The sequence below is a fragment of the Lissotriton helveticus genome, chromosome 7 (assembly GCF_964261635.1).
Source record: "Lissotriton helveticus chromosome 7, aLisHel1.1, whole genome shotgun sequence".
Taxonomy (NCBI): domain Eukaryota; kingdom Metazoa; phylum Chordata; class Amphibia; order Caudata; family Salamandridae; genus Lissotriton; species Lissotriton helveticus.
This window is the reverse complement of record NC_136068.1, coordinates 310593333-310608738: the sequence shown is the minus strand read 5'-3', so window position 1 is coordinate 310608738 and position 15406 is coordinate 310593333. Positions and strand designations below refer to the sequence as shown.

The following is a 15406-nucleotide window of genomic DNA, read 5'->3' as shown; positions in this document are numbered from 1 at the left end:
TGTTCTTTGGACATTGGACGGTGTTTGGGCGGTATGTTGGGTGGAGTAGAAGTGAGTTCCAGGCAGTAACCATAATGGATAATTTGTCTCACCCACCTGTCTGTCGTAATGGCATTCCAGACTGGTAGTAATTGTGTTATTCTGCCTCCGACTGGTGTTAAGTGGTCTGGAGGGAGTGTGAACGAATCACTGTTTGGTGGCGGTGGTGGCTCTGGTATTATTACCACCACGTCCTCTGCCCTTGTTATTGTTCCCTCTATAACCTCCTCTATTGGAGCCTTTACTAAAGGTGCCTTATGCACTACTTTTAAAGGATGAAGAGGTTTGGGATGTGTTGCCTCTGCCTGAGGCTCGAAAAGAGGAGCGACGAAAGGAGCTCCTAGATTGTTGATATTGAAGTGCACCCATGGACTTAGCGGTGTCAGTATCTTTTTTCATCTCTTCTAAGATGGTATCAACTGCAGGGCCAAACAGGAAACCTTGGTTAATGGGTTGATTGAGTATTGTAGATTGGACTTCATTTTTAAAACCCGAGATGCGGAGCCAGGCATGCCGGCGTAGCAACACACTAGTGTTCACAGACCTAGTGGCTGTATCAGCTGCATCAAGGGCGCATTTTATGGATGCGTTAGTGATGAATTTCCCTTCCTGTATCAGGTCATTTGCTTTTGCCTTATAGGGTTCTGGTAGGTGTTGTAATAATCCCTCCAGTTCATCATAGTGTGCTCGGTCATAGCGTGCTAGGAGAGCTTGTGTATTGGCGATTCTCCAGGTATTTGCTACCTGAGAGGCCACTCTTTTCCCTGAGGCTTCTAAAAATGTTGACTCCTTGTCAGGAGGGGGGGCATCACCTGTTTGCGAATTTGCCCTTTTCCTAGCATTAGATACAACTAGGGAGTCTAGTGGTAGCGGAGACTTGATATAAGAGGGGTCTGTAGGGGCTGGTTTGTATTTCTTTTCAATTCTTGGATTGAGGACACGCGCCCTGTCTGGGTCTTTAAAGATGTCTGGTGCGTGCTTCAATACTCCCTTCAGCATAGGGAGTATACGTACACTCTACTCTGATGTTGGGAAGGTGTTAAATAGGAAATCCTCCTCTATAGGGTCAGTGTGCATGTTTACGCCATGATACTGAGCTGCTCTGTCTACTAACTGGTTAAAAGCGACAGTGTCGTCAGTAGGAGACGGCTTTGTGGGGTATGGCGCGGTATCGGGTATGGGTTGTGTATCATATGGGCCATCAGGGTCCTTCTGATCGTCCCATGTGTCACCCTGGTTCCCTTGATCATCAGGGTCTATAAAGTCCTGTTGAGGATCTTCACCCATGTCTTCTACGTCATCATAGTGGGGAGGTGTAGGAGAATATGGAACATAAGGCATGTTAGGAGTGAAAGGAGGTGTAAAAGGTCTAGAAGGGGCTGTCCCAAAGTCCTTTTTCTTAGGAGGAACAGGAGAAGGTGCTTCAGTGTCCAGTCTTCTCTTGTTCTTATTGTAAACTGATATATGTCCTGTATCAAGTTCTATATACAGTCTATTTTGGTCTGGGCTCACTGGATCAGGATGGAAAAGTTCTTCTTCCATTGTCCGTGGCTTTGGCGCCGATGTTTTTGGATCGGTTGCTTGCTTGTTCTTATTTTTCTGTGGAGTTTTTTTCGGCTCGACGTCCTCTGTCGGCTCGACTGCTCTTTTCGGCTCTACGGCCTGGTTTGAATAGACGACCTTCTTCGGTTCGACGGTCTTTTTCGGCTCGACCGCCTTTTTCGTCTCAATGTGTTTTTTTGGCTCAACGACTTTCTTCGGCTCGGCGGCAGTCTTCGGGTCGACGACTTTCTTTGGGTTGATTCCCTCTTTTCTGGTCGATGACCTTTTTCGGGTCGACAGTCTTCTTTGGATTGACGCCCTTCTTTGGGTCGACAGTGATCTTTGGATCGACGACCTTCTTTGGGTCGATGGTCTTTTTCGGACCGACGACCTTCTTTTGTTGGACGGCCTTTTTCGGATCGACGACTTTTTTGATGTCGGCGCCCGTCTCGGCTCTGCGGCCGTTTTTGAGTTGACGGCCTTCTTGGGAAGTGGTTTGCTCGGTCCCGGGGTACCGGAAGGCTTTGGTACGGTCTTCGGAGCCGAGCTGGAAGGCGGGGCTTCTGAAGCGGTGTTTTGGTCGCGGCTAAGGCTTTTAGGCGATGCTTTGACCGGAGCCTTGTCTGGAGGTGGAGGCAGGGTAGGGGCTTTGGTATTCACAGTTTGCCCCGGTGGGATGTCTTCATCGGAGTCCGACAGGTCTTCTACTGTGAATAGTTCTAGGTCGGAGTCCGCTGCCTCCGGGAGTTCATGTTCGTCGTCGAAAATGTGGTCCGGTTCTGGTGCCTGTCGCTGCATCTCTTGTCGAGCAGCCCTTCGGTTCCGGATAGTCTTCTTTGACCGAAACTGAGCACAAGCTGGACATATTTCTTCGTTGGCGATAGGCACCTGTTGCATACTGTATGCTTATCGCTATGTGGAAACTTGGATCGACATTGTGGGCATCTTTTAAACGGGGTCCTTTCCTTCGTCAGGAGGCCCTCCGTGGCGTCGAAAAGGACCAACGGCCCACGTCGACTATCAGAGATAGATGGAAAGGGTTGTCGAGCCGAGGGATACCGAGCGGAAACAATACCGTCGTAAGTATAAGGTTTTTGGCCTTAGAAATGTGGAAAACCTCGGTCCCGAAGTTGGAGGATTGTCGAAGTGCATCCGAACCCAATGGCGGAGAAAAACAATCAGAAGATGGAGAACATGCCCATGCGCACTGTAGTCCAGGGGAGGAGTCACCTATCTCGTGATACTTCGAAGACTTTTCCAAGACAACAAGGTGTAAACATCCGGACCCAACACTAGGCGGCGATCTATGCCAAGATATGAATTCAGCAGCCCACATGCCTCGAACATATTTCTACTTTAGTAGCGCTCAAACCCATCTGTGTTTTTCACTAAAATAACAAGACCATGATTTATCCCATACTTTTTCAATAGCTATAATTGTAGCAAATGACCAATTGCGTTGCCTATTCCCAGACTGCAATAAACTATTTAATAAAGCATGCAAGGGGTATTAGGAACGAATTCTCCAGTGGCTCACAAAGTTGTCTAAAAACAACTTAAAAAATAAATAATTCAAACACAGCCAAGAAAGTGCGTATCACATTTCACAGACAAAGTCACTAATAGGAATAGAACAGATGCATATATGGCTCCACAAACCAACCACACCTGCAAAAAATATGAAACCAGGTGAAGTGGCAGCGTTGAAGTAACCTGAGGAGCGAGAGAACTAGCACGACTGCAATGGGAGCCTAATTGTCTACCATATCTGGGAGGGAGTTCACATTTACCATACCTGGTCAGATCTATACGAGGGCAATAATTGCGGGTGGCTATGGACTATTGTCGGACCCTCCCGCTCTCTGTGGCTGGCAAGACTGAGCTCCTTAAAATGGTGGCGCTCTCCCGTCTGCTGTACTATTTTAACGCGCTCCCACTGTGGATCCAGTCTGCTTTTTTCAGGGACCTGGACTCCCAGATTCAGACCTTTATCTGGGGCTCAGGGCGACGCAGAGTAGCCCTCACAACAATGCAACGACCTACAGCCGCAGGTGGGCTGGCAGCACTGGATTTTGAGACTTATTACATTGATGGAATGGTTAGTACAAAAAATAGCACTAGAGAGACTAGTGGCGGCATCTAGGCAGCCCAAATCATCATTACACGATCTGCTGCAGGTGTTTGGGCAGACCAGCAGGGAAGGACCCCCAAGAACTTAAAGTACAGGCCAAATGCTGGCGCTGGGGGCAGCAGAGAATGAGAGCGCGGGTTCCATACTCACCAGACATCCCCCTGGATATGTTAAGAGCACTCCCCCATGGTAGTAACTGTCAAGGCCTCGATAGAAGTCATGGTGACAAAAATAGGTTGCCTCTACAGGGATACAGAGCCATTACCGTTCAAGGACTTTAGAGTGGAGTTTGGGATACCCCAGGGACATATATTATTGCACAGAACACTCATGGCAGCAATCAGTAAGCATTGGCGGACAGGACCCCCCCATACAACAGAGCGGTTGTTATGGCCCAATGAGCGGCCACCATTAAAGCAGTGTCCTGCTCGTACAGAGCACTTCACACAGACTGATTGCGCCCACTGGAGACGCCGCGACACCAATGGGAAGGGGACGTGGGCACACTAATCCTAGGGAAGGACTTGGACAATATATTAGCTGGGATACCAAAAGTATCCAGAAATGCGTGCTTCAAACTGATACATTACTATGTCCTTAATAGGGCCTACCTGACCCAAGAACGCATAGTCAGATGCCCATGCTGCGGGGAAGTACGAGTTATGGGAAGGAGTATTACAAATAGGCGACATCGTTGATAGGGAGCTCTCCTTTTCACCTGTCAACTGCTTTCTGGGATGGTTCCTCCACACAGCAAAAAACAAAGTCACTAGTTGATTTCAAGACCAGGCATTTGTACTAGCAAAGCGCGAAATAACCATAAAATGGAAAACAAATGGAGGCCCCAGATTATGCATATGGAAGAAAGAACTACTGAACTGGGCAGGTTGAGAGGGATGAATGCAGATGCGGAAACCTAAGCGGGGGTAGCGAAAAATAGAGGTAGCTAGAGCCTGGGAGACATATGTAATCGATCTGACACGCCCGGAACACGAGACCCCATATGGAGAGAGAGAAGATTTGTAGGGAGGGCACGACACAGATATCCTAACAATAACCGGGCTATCCAAATGACTCCTATCTAGACGAGATCCTGAGAACGAACTCATTGAGCTTGCAATAGTAGTAATTTGTAGCTCACTGCCCTACAAACACACCCTGATTGATTACTGCGCACGCTGGTTCAGTGCCCCACATACGATCCACTTTCCTGGTGACGGGGGGTGTGTGTGTGGGGGGGAGGGGGGGGGGTTTGGGGGGGGGAGGGGGCAATTACTGTTATAGTTTTTAATATTATTCAACCTCAAGTGGATACGAAATGTAATAAGCAGATAAAAACTAGGAGAAGGTCCATATCAAACGATGGAACTGTAGAATTGTAACGATATGATGTAATAGAAAGACCAATAAAATCGGTTTAAAAAAAAAAAATATAATAACTTGAGGAGAATAACCGTTTTGGTTGCATGTTTTTCTTTTTGCTAAAGAGGAGCAAGAATCCCAAATTCATTTGCACTAGAATCAAACTTCCAGTCCGAATTGCCAACATCTTTCACAACTGTAAAATCTACCAACACTTGCCAACATGAAAGCACCAGTGATGAGATTTGATCTAGCAAAAAAGTAAACACTGGCGACATTTGGTGGTTTTGATCTGTGTTTATTCAGACCCGCGAAAATACGGTTGTCTGTATCTGACTGATACTGCAAGCACCAAAATTCAAAGGAACCCATGAAGCTATTTACTCAAATCACTGTTCTTAATGAAAATCTACTGATACTTACTGCACTGGAACCATCATAGAGCAAAATATATTAATACATGTTTACAATAAACAGGTACATTCTTTTAATGTATTAAGCGCCCTCACCGTAGGCTTGACTTTACAATACATATTATACATGCAGATGAACAGAGTGCAATACACAGCTTATTATCACTGCGGAGTGTGTGGATCTCCTGCCACTCAGTAATGGTAATAAACAGCATTTTATACTCTGCGCCTCCGCATATATAGTTTATGACATGGCATTTTTTGCATGTGCATTTGAATTGACAAAATTAATTTGAACCAAAACCAGGATGCAACGAGTTGAATTTCTGCAGCATGCTAAAACCCCAGCGACAAGACCTGGTGGTTGTTTCCTGTGCAAAGTATTTGTTACATGCAGTTGTGTGTCAAATCTTCAAGACTGTGTTAATAACTTCGAATTTGACTTTTACACCGCAGTAATACATGTGAATGTCCATTTATTAGTATTGTTGCTCTAAATTATGGGTTTATAGACCACATTTGTTTTTTTAAATACTTGCAGTTAGGCTTGCGGATACATGTACCCAACGCAGACACCTTGCGTGAGGTAGATATGCACTTTAGAAACTGCATTATTATTTATATTAAATAAATATATATGTATTATATATACACACACACAAACACATACATAGTTCAGTAGCAGATTTTTCCATAACCTGCCATTACCCATTATTCTTCACAAGAACTGACCTTTGCGTGAGGGCCTCCTACCTGACTGTTCGGGAGGGCTGCTGGAGTCCTCGATGGCTAGCCTGAGTTGCTGGATGAAATCGCTGGTGTAGACGCTCCTCTCCTGCCAGATTGTCAGCAACCGCTCAAGAGGCTTTTTATATCCTTCGTCTGCTTCCCTGTGCATCAGAAAAACACAATGCCTTCAGGTCAACAGGAGATCAAAAAAGATATTACAAAATAATGTAAAGGTATAGTCAGTTTGTAGCTAACAAACGTGATTGCCTGGTCACATTTCAGATTTTCTACACAGAATCATTATACTGAAATCCCAATAAAAAAAGAACAATTTCACTTATTAGAACATTGGCATGTGGAGCACTCCATTGAAGACAATGCTCCGTGCTTCTATGGGCCAGTAAAAGCCCGGAGAGCAACATTCCTATGTTGTTTTCACAAAGGCCTCTCGGAGCCAGAAGGGATTTAAAACCCCTCGAACTCCGAGGGGCCTTTGTTTAATTTGTTAGAACATTCTGCCCACTAGAGGCAGAATGTTCTAATAGCCTTATAGCCCTTCGTAGCTGGGCTATACTGGCTATTAAAGTCCCACTCCCTTGCTAAAGTCACTCGCCTTTGGCTCAGGTCTTTAACGCTGGAGCGGGCCTTTAATAGCCGGTATAGCCTGCTACGGCGGACTATAAGGCTATATTAGAACATTGGAATATGGAGCACTCCATTAAACATAATGGAGTGCTCCGGGCTTCTATGGGCGGGTAAAAGCCCGCTGAGCAACATTCCAAAGTTTATGTTCAGAGCTGCTGCTTTGAACAAAGGCCTCTTGGAGCCCGAGGGGAATTGAATCCCCTCGGGCTCCGAAAGGCTTTTATTTTTAGTATTTAGAACATTCTGCCCTCTAGGGGCGGAATGCTCTAATAGCCTTAGAGCTCTCCTAGCGGGCTCTATCGGCCATTAAATGCCCGCTCCCTGGTAGGCCCTTGCCTTCACCTCGGACTTTAACGCTAGAGCGGGGTTTAATGGCCGGTAGAGCCAGTTTGTTTGTGCTCTAAGAATATATGTGTTCACAAAGAGAAACTTTTGAAACAAAACATGCAGACCGCTTCAACGAGAGATCCACTTTTTCTTTGAAACCGCTTTGAGAGGTCAGTTTTGTAAGTGAAGACATCTACAACCACAGCCTTAACTTTGGGTATTTAGCATGTGGCAAACGTTGTGGTGTAAATGACTTGAAATAGTCAATATGCACCTCAAGGTAAATATGATGCATTGTCTCAACCTATAAAACATAGGAGGTTAGGTAGATAGGCTCAAAGAGTATTGCAATAATGGGCAGGAAAAGAGGACAGGTTAAGTCCTAGCAAATGACCTTTATTTTGCATTCCCCACTGTATGCTGATCTGATGTCATCCTTATATGCAGTCCTTTCACTATGAACAGTTCTTTTCACTAGTGATACTTGATGATAGACCATTATAGTTGATGGTTCTAGAAAGATGGAGAGTCCAGCTAGGCTTTCCAGTCCCTTATATTTGAAGAAGAAAAAAAACCCAGAGTGTCCACGTGTCTAACAACAACAAATCTACCTTAGAAAGACAGTAAACCAAAACATTAAATGTGTGAATAGACAAGAAAGTCTCCTTATGAATAAGGATACCCATCAGTCACCATTCAATACCGCCCTAGTCATCATCTGGGCTTCCTTATGGCATTTCCATTGTGAATCATAAAAGATGTTAACCAGGACTAGATGGAGACGTCCTGCATCTAATCGTGAAACACAGGATCACCCTATTGATGTTAAATGATGGTGTTGATTGATGGGTAAAAAGAAATTGCAGTGCGTGAAATGTATATCAAAAGAGAGCGACTTAAAATTGGGTAAGTGAGAGAAGCTTTGCGTTTATTATGATCGCTCAGATGCCCAAAATTAAAAACAGTGCAAAAAAATGGCAGTTTTAACAAATACCTGCCAGAATGATTACTAGGTCAACATGTTTCGGCAATACATAAGGACACTTCTATCCTCTGCCTTCTTCAGGACCTCTATAGATAATTGTTACTGCAATGTGAACACAAACAATAAATCAGTGTAAAATGAAAGAAGATAAATTAACCATTTCACCTGGAATTCTAGGTGCTTGATGTTTACTTTGATGAAACACTTGCACATGGTAACTATGTCAACTTAGGATGTCTATATGTAGAGACATCTATAGTTCTCCTATCCCTTTTTTTGACATGTAACCAACCATAAATATGCACTTTACAGTGGCTGAATAATCCACATGCAGAAGGAGTTGACCAGACACCTAGGATTCCAGGTTAAATGGTTAATTTATCTTCTTTAATTTTACACTGATTTATTGTTTGTGTTCACATTGCAGTAGCAATTATCAATAGAGGTCCTGAAGAAGTCAGAGGATAGAAGTGTCCTTATGTATTGCCGAAACAGGTTGACCTAGTAACCATTCTGGCAGGCATTTGTTAAAACTGCCATTTTTTTGCACTGTTTTTAATTTTGGGCATCTGAGCGATAATAATAAACGCAAAGCTTCTCTCACTTACCCAATTTTAAGTCCCTCACTTTTCGATACACATTTCACGCACTGCAATTTCTTTTTACCCATCAATCAACACCATCATTTAACATCAATAGGGTGATCCTGTTTTTCATGATTAGATGCAGGACGTCTCCATCTAGTCCTGGTTAACATCTTTATGATTCACGTTGGAAATGCCATAAGGAACCCCAGATGATGACTAGGGCGGTATCGAATGGTGACTGATAGGTAACCTTATTCATAAGGAGACTTTGTCTATTCACATATTTAACATTTTTGGTTTAATGTCTTTCTAAGGTAGATTTGAGGTTGTTAGACCCGGGGACACTCTGTGTATAGTATGTTTAGCTTTTGGGGCTGTGTCAATGCTAGGTCTCTAAATATGCCCTAGGACCCTCCCCTATCGGTTTGTGTTTCTTGAAGAAAAAGAAACCTCAAGAACTTGTGTATGTAGCTTCTACTCCCCTGTGATAAAGAACGACTACTAGTTTCGCTGGCACTCAACATCTATAAAAGAACCGATGAGTTCCGGAAACCAAATAAAGAAGATTTCAGAGGACATCCTAACAATGTTCAGCCATAAATTTAAAGGAAAATTTTCTCAACTTGGCCTTAGCAGTGTCATATTCTTGCACCAATGCTAACTGAAGGATAGAGTTTCCCTGTGTATTCGGAAGTACATCGATTTAGTTCTTCTGTCTGGAATCAGACTACGGTACGAAGGTAACGTTGACAATGAAAAAAGCTGGCAAGTGGAACTTGGAGCAGCAACATTGTGCTTGGCTGCACGCAGCCACTAGTCTAGGAGCTGGAAACAAACTAAAGCGCCTGACTGCTGGCCATGTACCCCAAAGCTGAGATGGTGAGGGGGGGGGGGGGGCAGTTATGGCATTACTGGGAGGCCCAAACTCAGACTCTACAAATCTATAGCCATTTGTCATATCGATAACCTGATTAATAGCAATTCAAAACATCTTTATCAGCCTGCAAAAAATAGGTCTTTAGGGCCTTGAAAATAATATGTGGTAGATACTTTCGAATACGGATCAGTATTTTTGACAGCCTCTAGGCATACCCATATTTACTTAGCAAAAAATACAGCAATACATCCTAAGTTATTACAACAGAGAAACAAATCACGTGCAAAGGCAATTAGTAAATAGCGCTTTGCCTTAATGAGAAGTGAAGGCATTAAAATAGCAAGCACTTAACAGAAAAAAGCCAGATATCAGGCGATTAAAATGCAGTCTTGTCAAAAAAGCCTAATCAAACATCATGCACTAGGACTCAAGGGACATGCTGCACCTGCAATCTAATATATATATATTTTTAAAAAACATATTTGTGGCCAATCACACAAATAAGACCCTCCAGGATTTCGCGATTTGCATTAAAACAAATTCCCTTTTTTTTCCCCAATAAAAATTGCAAAATCGACACTTTTCTAAAAAGCCCACGCTTTTTTACAAAAGTGACCAAGAAATTGGAAGAAGTGTAGAATAAAAGTATTGTACATCACCTACCCTCCTTGTTGTGTCGTACGATTTATGTGCTTCACTATTGAAGGACATTGTGTTTTTTTACAAAAGGAGTCCTAAAATGATGGCAAGTTAATAAATTCTGTAAAATGAAAATGAATTATACAGCGTAATGTAGCAGATTCTGTAGTAGCATTTGTCTAAATGTTGTCGCTTTAAGAAGCACTAATACTGTCTAGGCAAAAATTTCATCTCGTTTGCACCGGTTTTACATCATACACACAACAATTTACAACTGCACGGAACCAGCCGAGGAGCATTCCTTCAGGCTTGGATTTTGCCTACAGAGTGATGCCACTCTGTCAACGGGGTACACCACAAAAGACACAGAGGAACATTAAGAAGGAAGGACATTATCTGACCATGAGCAACTGTGGTGCAATGACTAGCCTCATCCGGGCGCTTAGTTTAGATCCTTTTCTTGCCTCCATTGAGATGTTCGTTCTTTAGCTAGCAGCAGTGCTTTAAATGGAAAAAATTAGGACAGACACTCACCAAATAGAGCCGTGGACTAAGGGTGGAGTTGGGGGCTTGAATAAGGGCGAGGCTAGGTTTTTGACTTTTTTCAAGCTTTGAATGCAAGAAATCTTGCATCCATTGCAAGAATTTCCGAAGAGAAGTGGACAAGAAAGAATCGTCCCAGCAATTCTATCAGACAATATGTATAGTTGTCTCCATATGTTAAAACACACACACACAATACATATCTGGCCTTGATATGACTACAGTGTTCAGAAAAACATTCAGAAAGCGATTTGACAACCTCAATAAGTTTGTATCCATTTCCAGCACTCATTAAGGACCTTCCTGATTAATAAAACTGGTTTTGGCCTCTCAAGGGCCCATTGTTAAAACACATTTGACTCCACTAAGGTAAACCTGCGGCATCATTTGCTCACAAAGCTGAAGATATTTTGTTAACTAAATTAACATAAAAGTTCAACAGTTCCTTAACAGCCAATACAATTTCCTTGCCACGATAGGAAACATGCATTTGCTTCACCCGGGCTTCGAGTTTTTTTCCAGTCTGAAATGCTGCTGCAAAATATCATTTCTAATCTACGCTACAGAGGTAATTACTCCTGCTGAATACACGAAGACTAACGTGGCTGGTGTGGAAACGGACGAGACAGACTAATAAAGACTTGTGTACTCATTCGTACATTTCAAAATGCAGCCTCCATCTTTCACACGCACACACTCAAACACACCCTGTTATGCATTTAAATTCCCCTTTCATACTCTTTCAAAACATATTCTGTCACTTGTGCAAAATATTCTCACACTACTGCTTTTTAATTTTCAGTCATACTCACACTTTTTTTGCTTTCACTTTTTCTCACACGTGCTCTTTTTCACACAGATACCCACACTTTTCTTATGCACTTACTCGCCCATATCTGCCTGACTGCAGTCCTTCTTGGGGAGTGAAAATGCCACAGGTAGCAGTGTCTGCCTAGTCAACAGCCCTGGAGCTGAAAACACATCCTTCATGCCATTCTGCAGTGTTCTCTCACTACAAGATTAAGTGACTCCAACAGCAATCATCTCTGATCCGAACCATTCCCGTTCTCAGATTAGACAACTGCTACAACACTGTCACAAGGTTTCCAGAGACTGGCATTAAACAGAAGACCAACAAACTGCAGCATTCCAAGGGCCATGGAGAAGACACAGGGGGCCGTCTCCTTCATCTCTAATGTACAATCTTGAAATCGCCACTGGCATGTGAGAGCAGCTTATGGCCTTGGCAGTGAATGAAGAAGTGTTCAACATGTTGCAGGTTTGTGGGCACACGAAATAACAATACAGATGGAATATTTGGAATTTGAGTAGTACTGGTTTCTAACCTGCGAACTCCGTGATGGTGAGTAATTCTGGCCTCTGTCTTCTCCCACTTTCTATAACAGTGTGGGAACCACCATCTCCGACAGTAGTTGCTTAGGGCACCGGAAATCACGTTTGGATTCCTATCTTGTCAAGATGGTTACTGTGAGGCTCTGTGCTAGGTAGGGACAAATCTCTCTCTACATCAATTTTCTCTCTCTTTCTTCCTTTTCAGATAATTGAAGTTTCCCAGGTTCATTAGTAAATTACTCATCCAGTCAAGGTTCCTTATTTGCACTTCTGTTTAGGTCATAAAGAAAAGTTACTTATCTTCAGGAACGCATTACCTGGTAGAGATAATATCTAGCTGCAGATTCCTTACAGACCCACCCATGCCTCTTCACTCTGCGGACTCATTTATAGGGTTAGGGTGCGTCCCCTTTACAGGGCCCTAGTGTTGACACACAGTAGTCTGTTCACTTCCTAGCTCTGCGCTTCTGAAAAGAAACTGAGGCAGCATACCTGGGTGGCGCCTATGTAGGAGACCGCGGCGTCACAACCGATGCCAAAGATATCACGTGGAGCCGAATGGAGCCACCTGACGGCACGCGCAAGAGGTACTGCGAACGCAAAAATTTCTGGACCCAGTCCTGACGCCTTGGAAATTCTAAGGTGAAGAATCGGCAACTAGAAGGCGCTATCAGATATCAACACTACAACTACCAGGATGCTAAGGGAAAGCTAAGACTGTGCAAACTACTCACAAAGGGATCTGGGAAACTAGGTTGCTCTGCTGCTTCTTCCACACCCTGCTGGTAAGATGAAGGGGCCCTCATACAGGAATGCCAGTGTAAAATCAGGCACGTTACCGGCTAAACACAAAAACAGTGTGTAGCTGCTGCTGTTCTTTTGGGCAGAATTACAGTCTGTCCTGCCTGCTGATTATTATACCCTTAATACAGTTAGGAAAGTGTGTCACTTTAATGGCTCTAGTCCTTAGTGAAAAGGCATTTGCTGCACCAATGCATAACCCAGGACATGTTTCTTCAGTTGAGCAAAAGCTGGGGCCGTTCTTATCCGGTCTCCCACACAGGTTCGATTGAGAGTTCTGGAGCTGCGTGGTTGTCATACTCCAACTGAGGTCCTTCAGTGAGCTAAAGTGAGCCTGACAAAGTCCTGCCATGAGGACAGTCTGTGACCAGAGGCATGCTCAGACAGGCTTGTAACAGCCTAAACATTCCGCTCCAAGTTAAATGTTTGTTGTAAACACAGTTACTGCCGCGTGCCATCGACATGGCACGCGACAATAACCGACTGCAGCACACCTGCACGTGACATGTCTTACGCTGCTTTATCTCCCATCCCCATTGGTTCCCCCAACATTCCACATTCCAAGCTACACTGCTTTTACTGTTATGCTAACGTTATCTTTGGACAGTTGAACTGATCTGTGCTGCTGCTCAAACATGTATGGGGCTTTTGCATTAAACTTAACTTGAACCCTACCGTTCCTGCTTCGTTATTACAAGTGGCGACGAAGACCAAATTGAAAAAAAAGTCAGACAGTGACAATGTTTTCAAACACGCTTTGGATGATCTTGGTGCTAATTTTTCCCCTATAGTGTGCGTAGCCGTTGATCGCTCTAAATTTTCACGTAGGAAACAAGGAAAAAACTAAAGCATTGACGAGTATGTCTCAGCGTTAAATACTCTAGCTTTGACTTGTAGATTTGGTCAATTGCAAGAAGAGTTAATTCAGGATCAGATCATTATGCAAGACAGTAATCCGGACATTCAGGACAAACTCTGGGTCAATGGTGAATCCCCATTAAAAGAAGTGGTTGCTTTAGTCAAAAAAGCAGAAATCACTGGCAGGTGTGCAAAAGCTGTATTAGAAGAGCATAAAGAGGTCAAATTAGTTAATTCTTCAATTAAAAAAAAAAAGGCAAGATTAAAGAAAACACAAATTAATGTTGATAATAAGAACAAGGAGGTGTGAAGAGAATACTTGTACTAACAAAGCCAGTGAAAACACTGATAGGAAATGTTATCGCTGCAGATCTTCCTACCTAGCGGACTTTAAAAAGTGTCCTGCTAGATTAAAAAAAAGTATCTCTTGTGGTTTCATTGAGCACCTCTCCAAGGTATGCATTGGAAAAACTATAGACGCAAGCCTGTCCGACACATTTAGAGTGAGGACTGTGTGGAATCAGTGGAGTCTGAAGAATCTGATTCGGACAACATCAACTATGTGTTCTCAATGGAGTATGACATTCTGGATGTCAATCCCATGAAAGTTTTTAAAAAAAACATATGTGAAATTAAAATGGAGGGGGGGGTAATCAAAGAACAGTGTTGCTGACTCAGGATCCCCATTAACAATTGTTAATGAGAATATTTGGAAACAACATTTTGCCAACAAAATTGGTGCTTCTCTTGAAAAGTCTAAAGTGATAGCCAAAAGCTATACTGGTGACAATATTGAATTCAATGGTACCAATGAACTAGAATTTTAATTTAAAAGTAGAAAAGCCATTTGTAAACGGTTTGTGGCAAAAAGTGGACCCTCTGTACTTGGATGGAGTGATCAATCTGATTTAGGGATCATCCTCAATCCCAACAGCTCTGAGCCTGTCATGTCTATTGAGGATAATGTATATAATGATAATCTTCTCAAGGCATTCCCTGAAGTTTTCTCTGGGAGAGTGGGTCTACTCAACTGTTTCAAACATAAAATCGAATTAAAAGATAATGCTTCACCCTGTGTTCATAAAGTTAGACACTTACCGCTATCAGTCAGAGATGATGTCCAGACTGAACTCAACAGGTTGGTTACTAATGGGGTAATTGAGAAAGTTGAATCTGCTCAGTGGGTTTCTCCCATGGTTGTTGTGAAACGTCCTTATGGCAAAATCAAACTTTGCATTGATTTGAGAGATCTCAATAAGAATATTAGTTGACCAGTTTCCACTGCCACGTATTAATGAAATATTTAATGCAACCAAGGATACAAAACCATTTTCCATCATAGATCTTAAGTCAACCTTCATTACACCCTTTGGTTGCTATCGCTTTACGAGGGTACCTTTTGGTTTAGCTTCAGCTGCAGCCCTGTTTTAAAGAGTCATGTCAACCATCTTTGAGGGTGCAGTGGGCATTGAGTTCTTCCAAGATGATATCCTTGTCATGGGGAGCAACCAAACGGAGCATGATGCATGTTTAAGGCAGGTGTTAGCAATCTTAAAACAGAATGGGTTAACTGTT

The 15406-nt window shown here is 43.1% G+C and overlaps 1 protein-coding gene across 3 annotated transcripts in view; it reads right to left on the bottom strand.

The window, feature by feature from the left end:
• Window positions 1-15406, bottom strand: part of RPRD1B (regulation of nuclear pre-mRNA domain containing 1B) — a 253889-nt gene that overhangs the window by 132556 nt on the left and 105927 nt on the right. For 2 of the 3 annotated variants that reach the window (XM_078652118.1, XM_078652120.1), the window contains exon 3: window positions 6241-6377. In XM_078652118.1, the coding sequence (XP_078508244.1) occupies window positions 6241-6377 (137 nt within the window). Of the gene's footprint in view, window positions 1-6219; window positions 6378-15406 lie in introns of all 3 variants that reach the window. The other variant, XM_078652117.1, reaches the window with a different exon arrangement.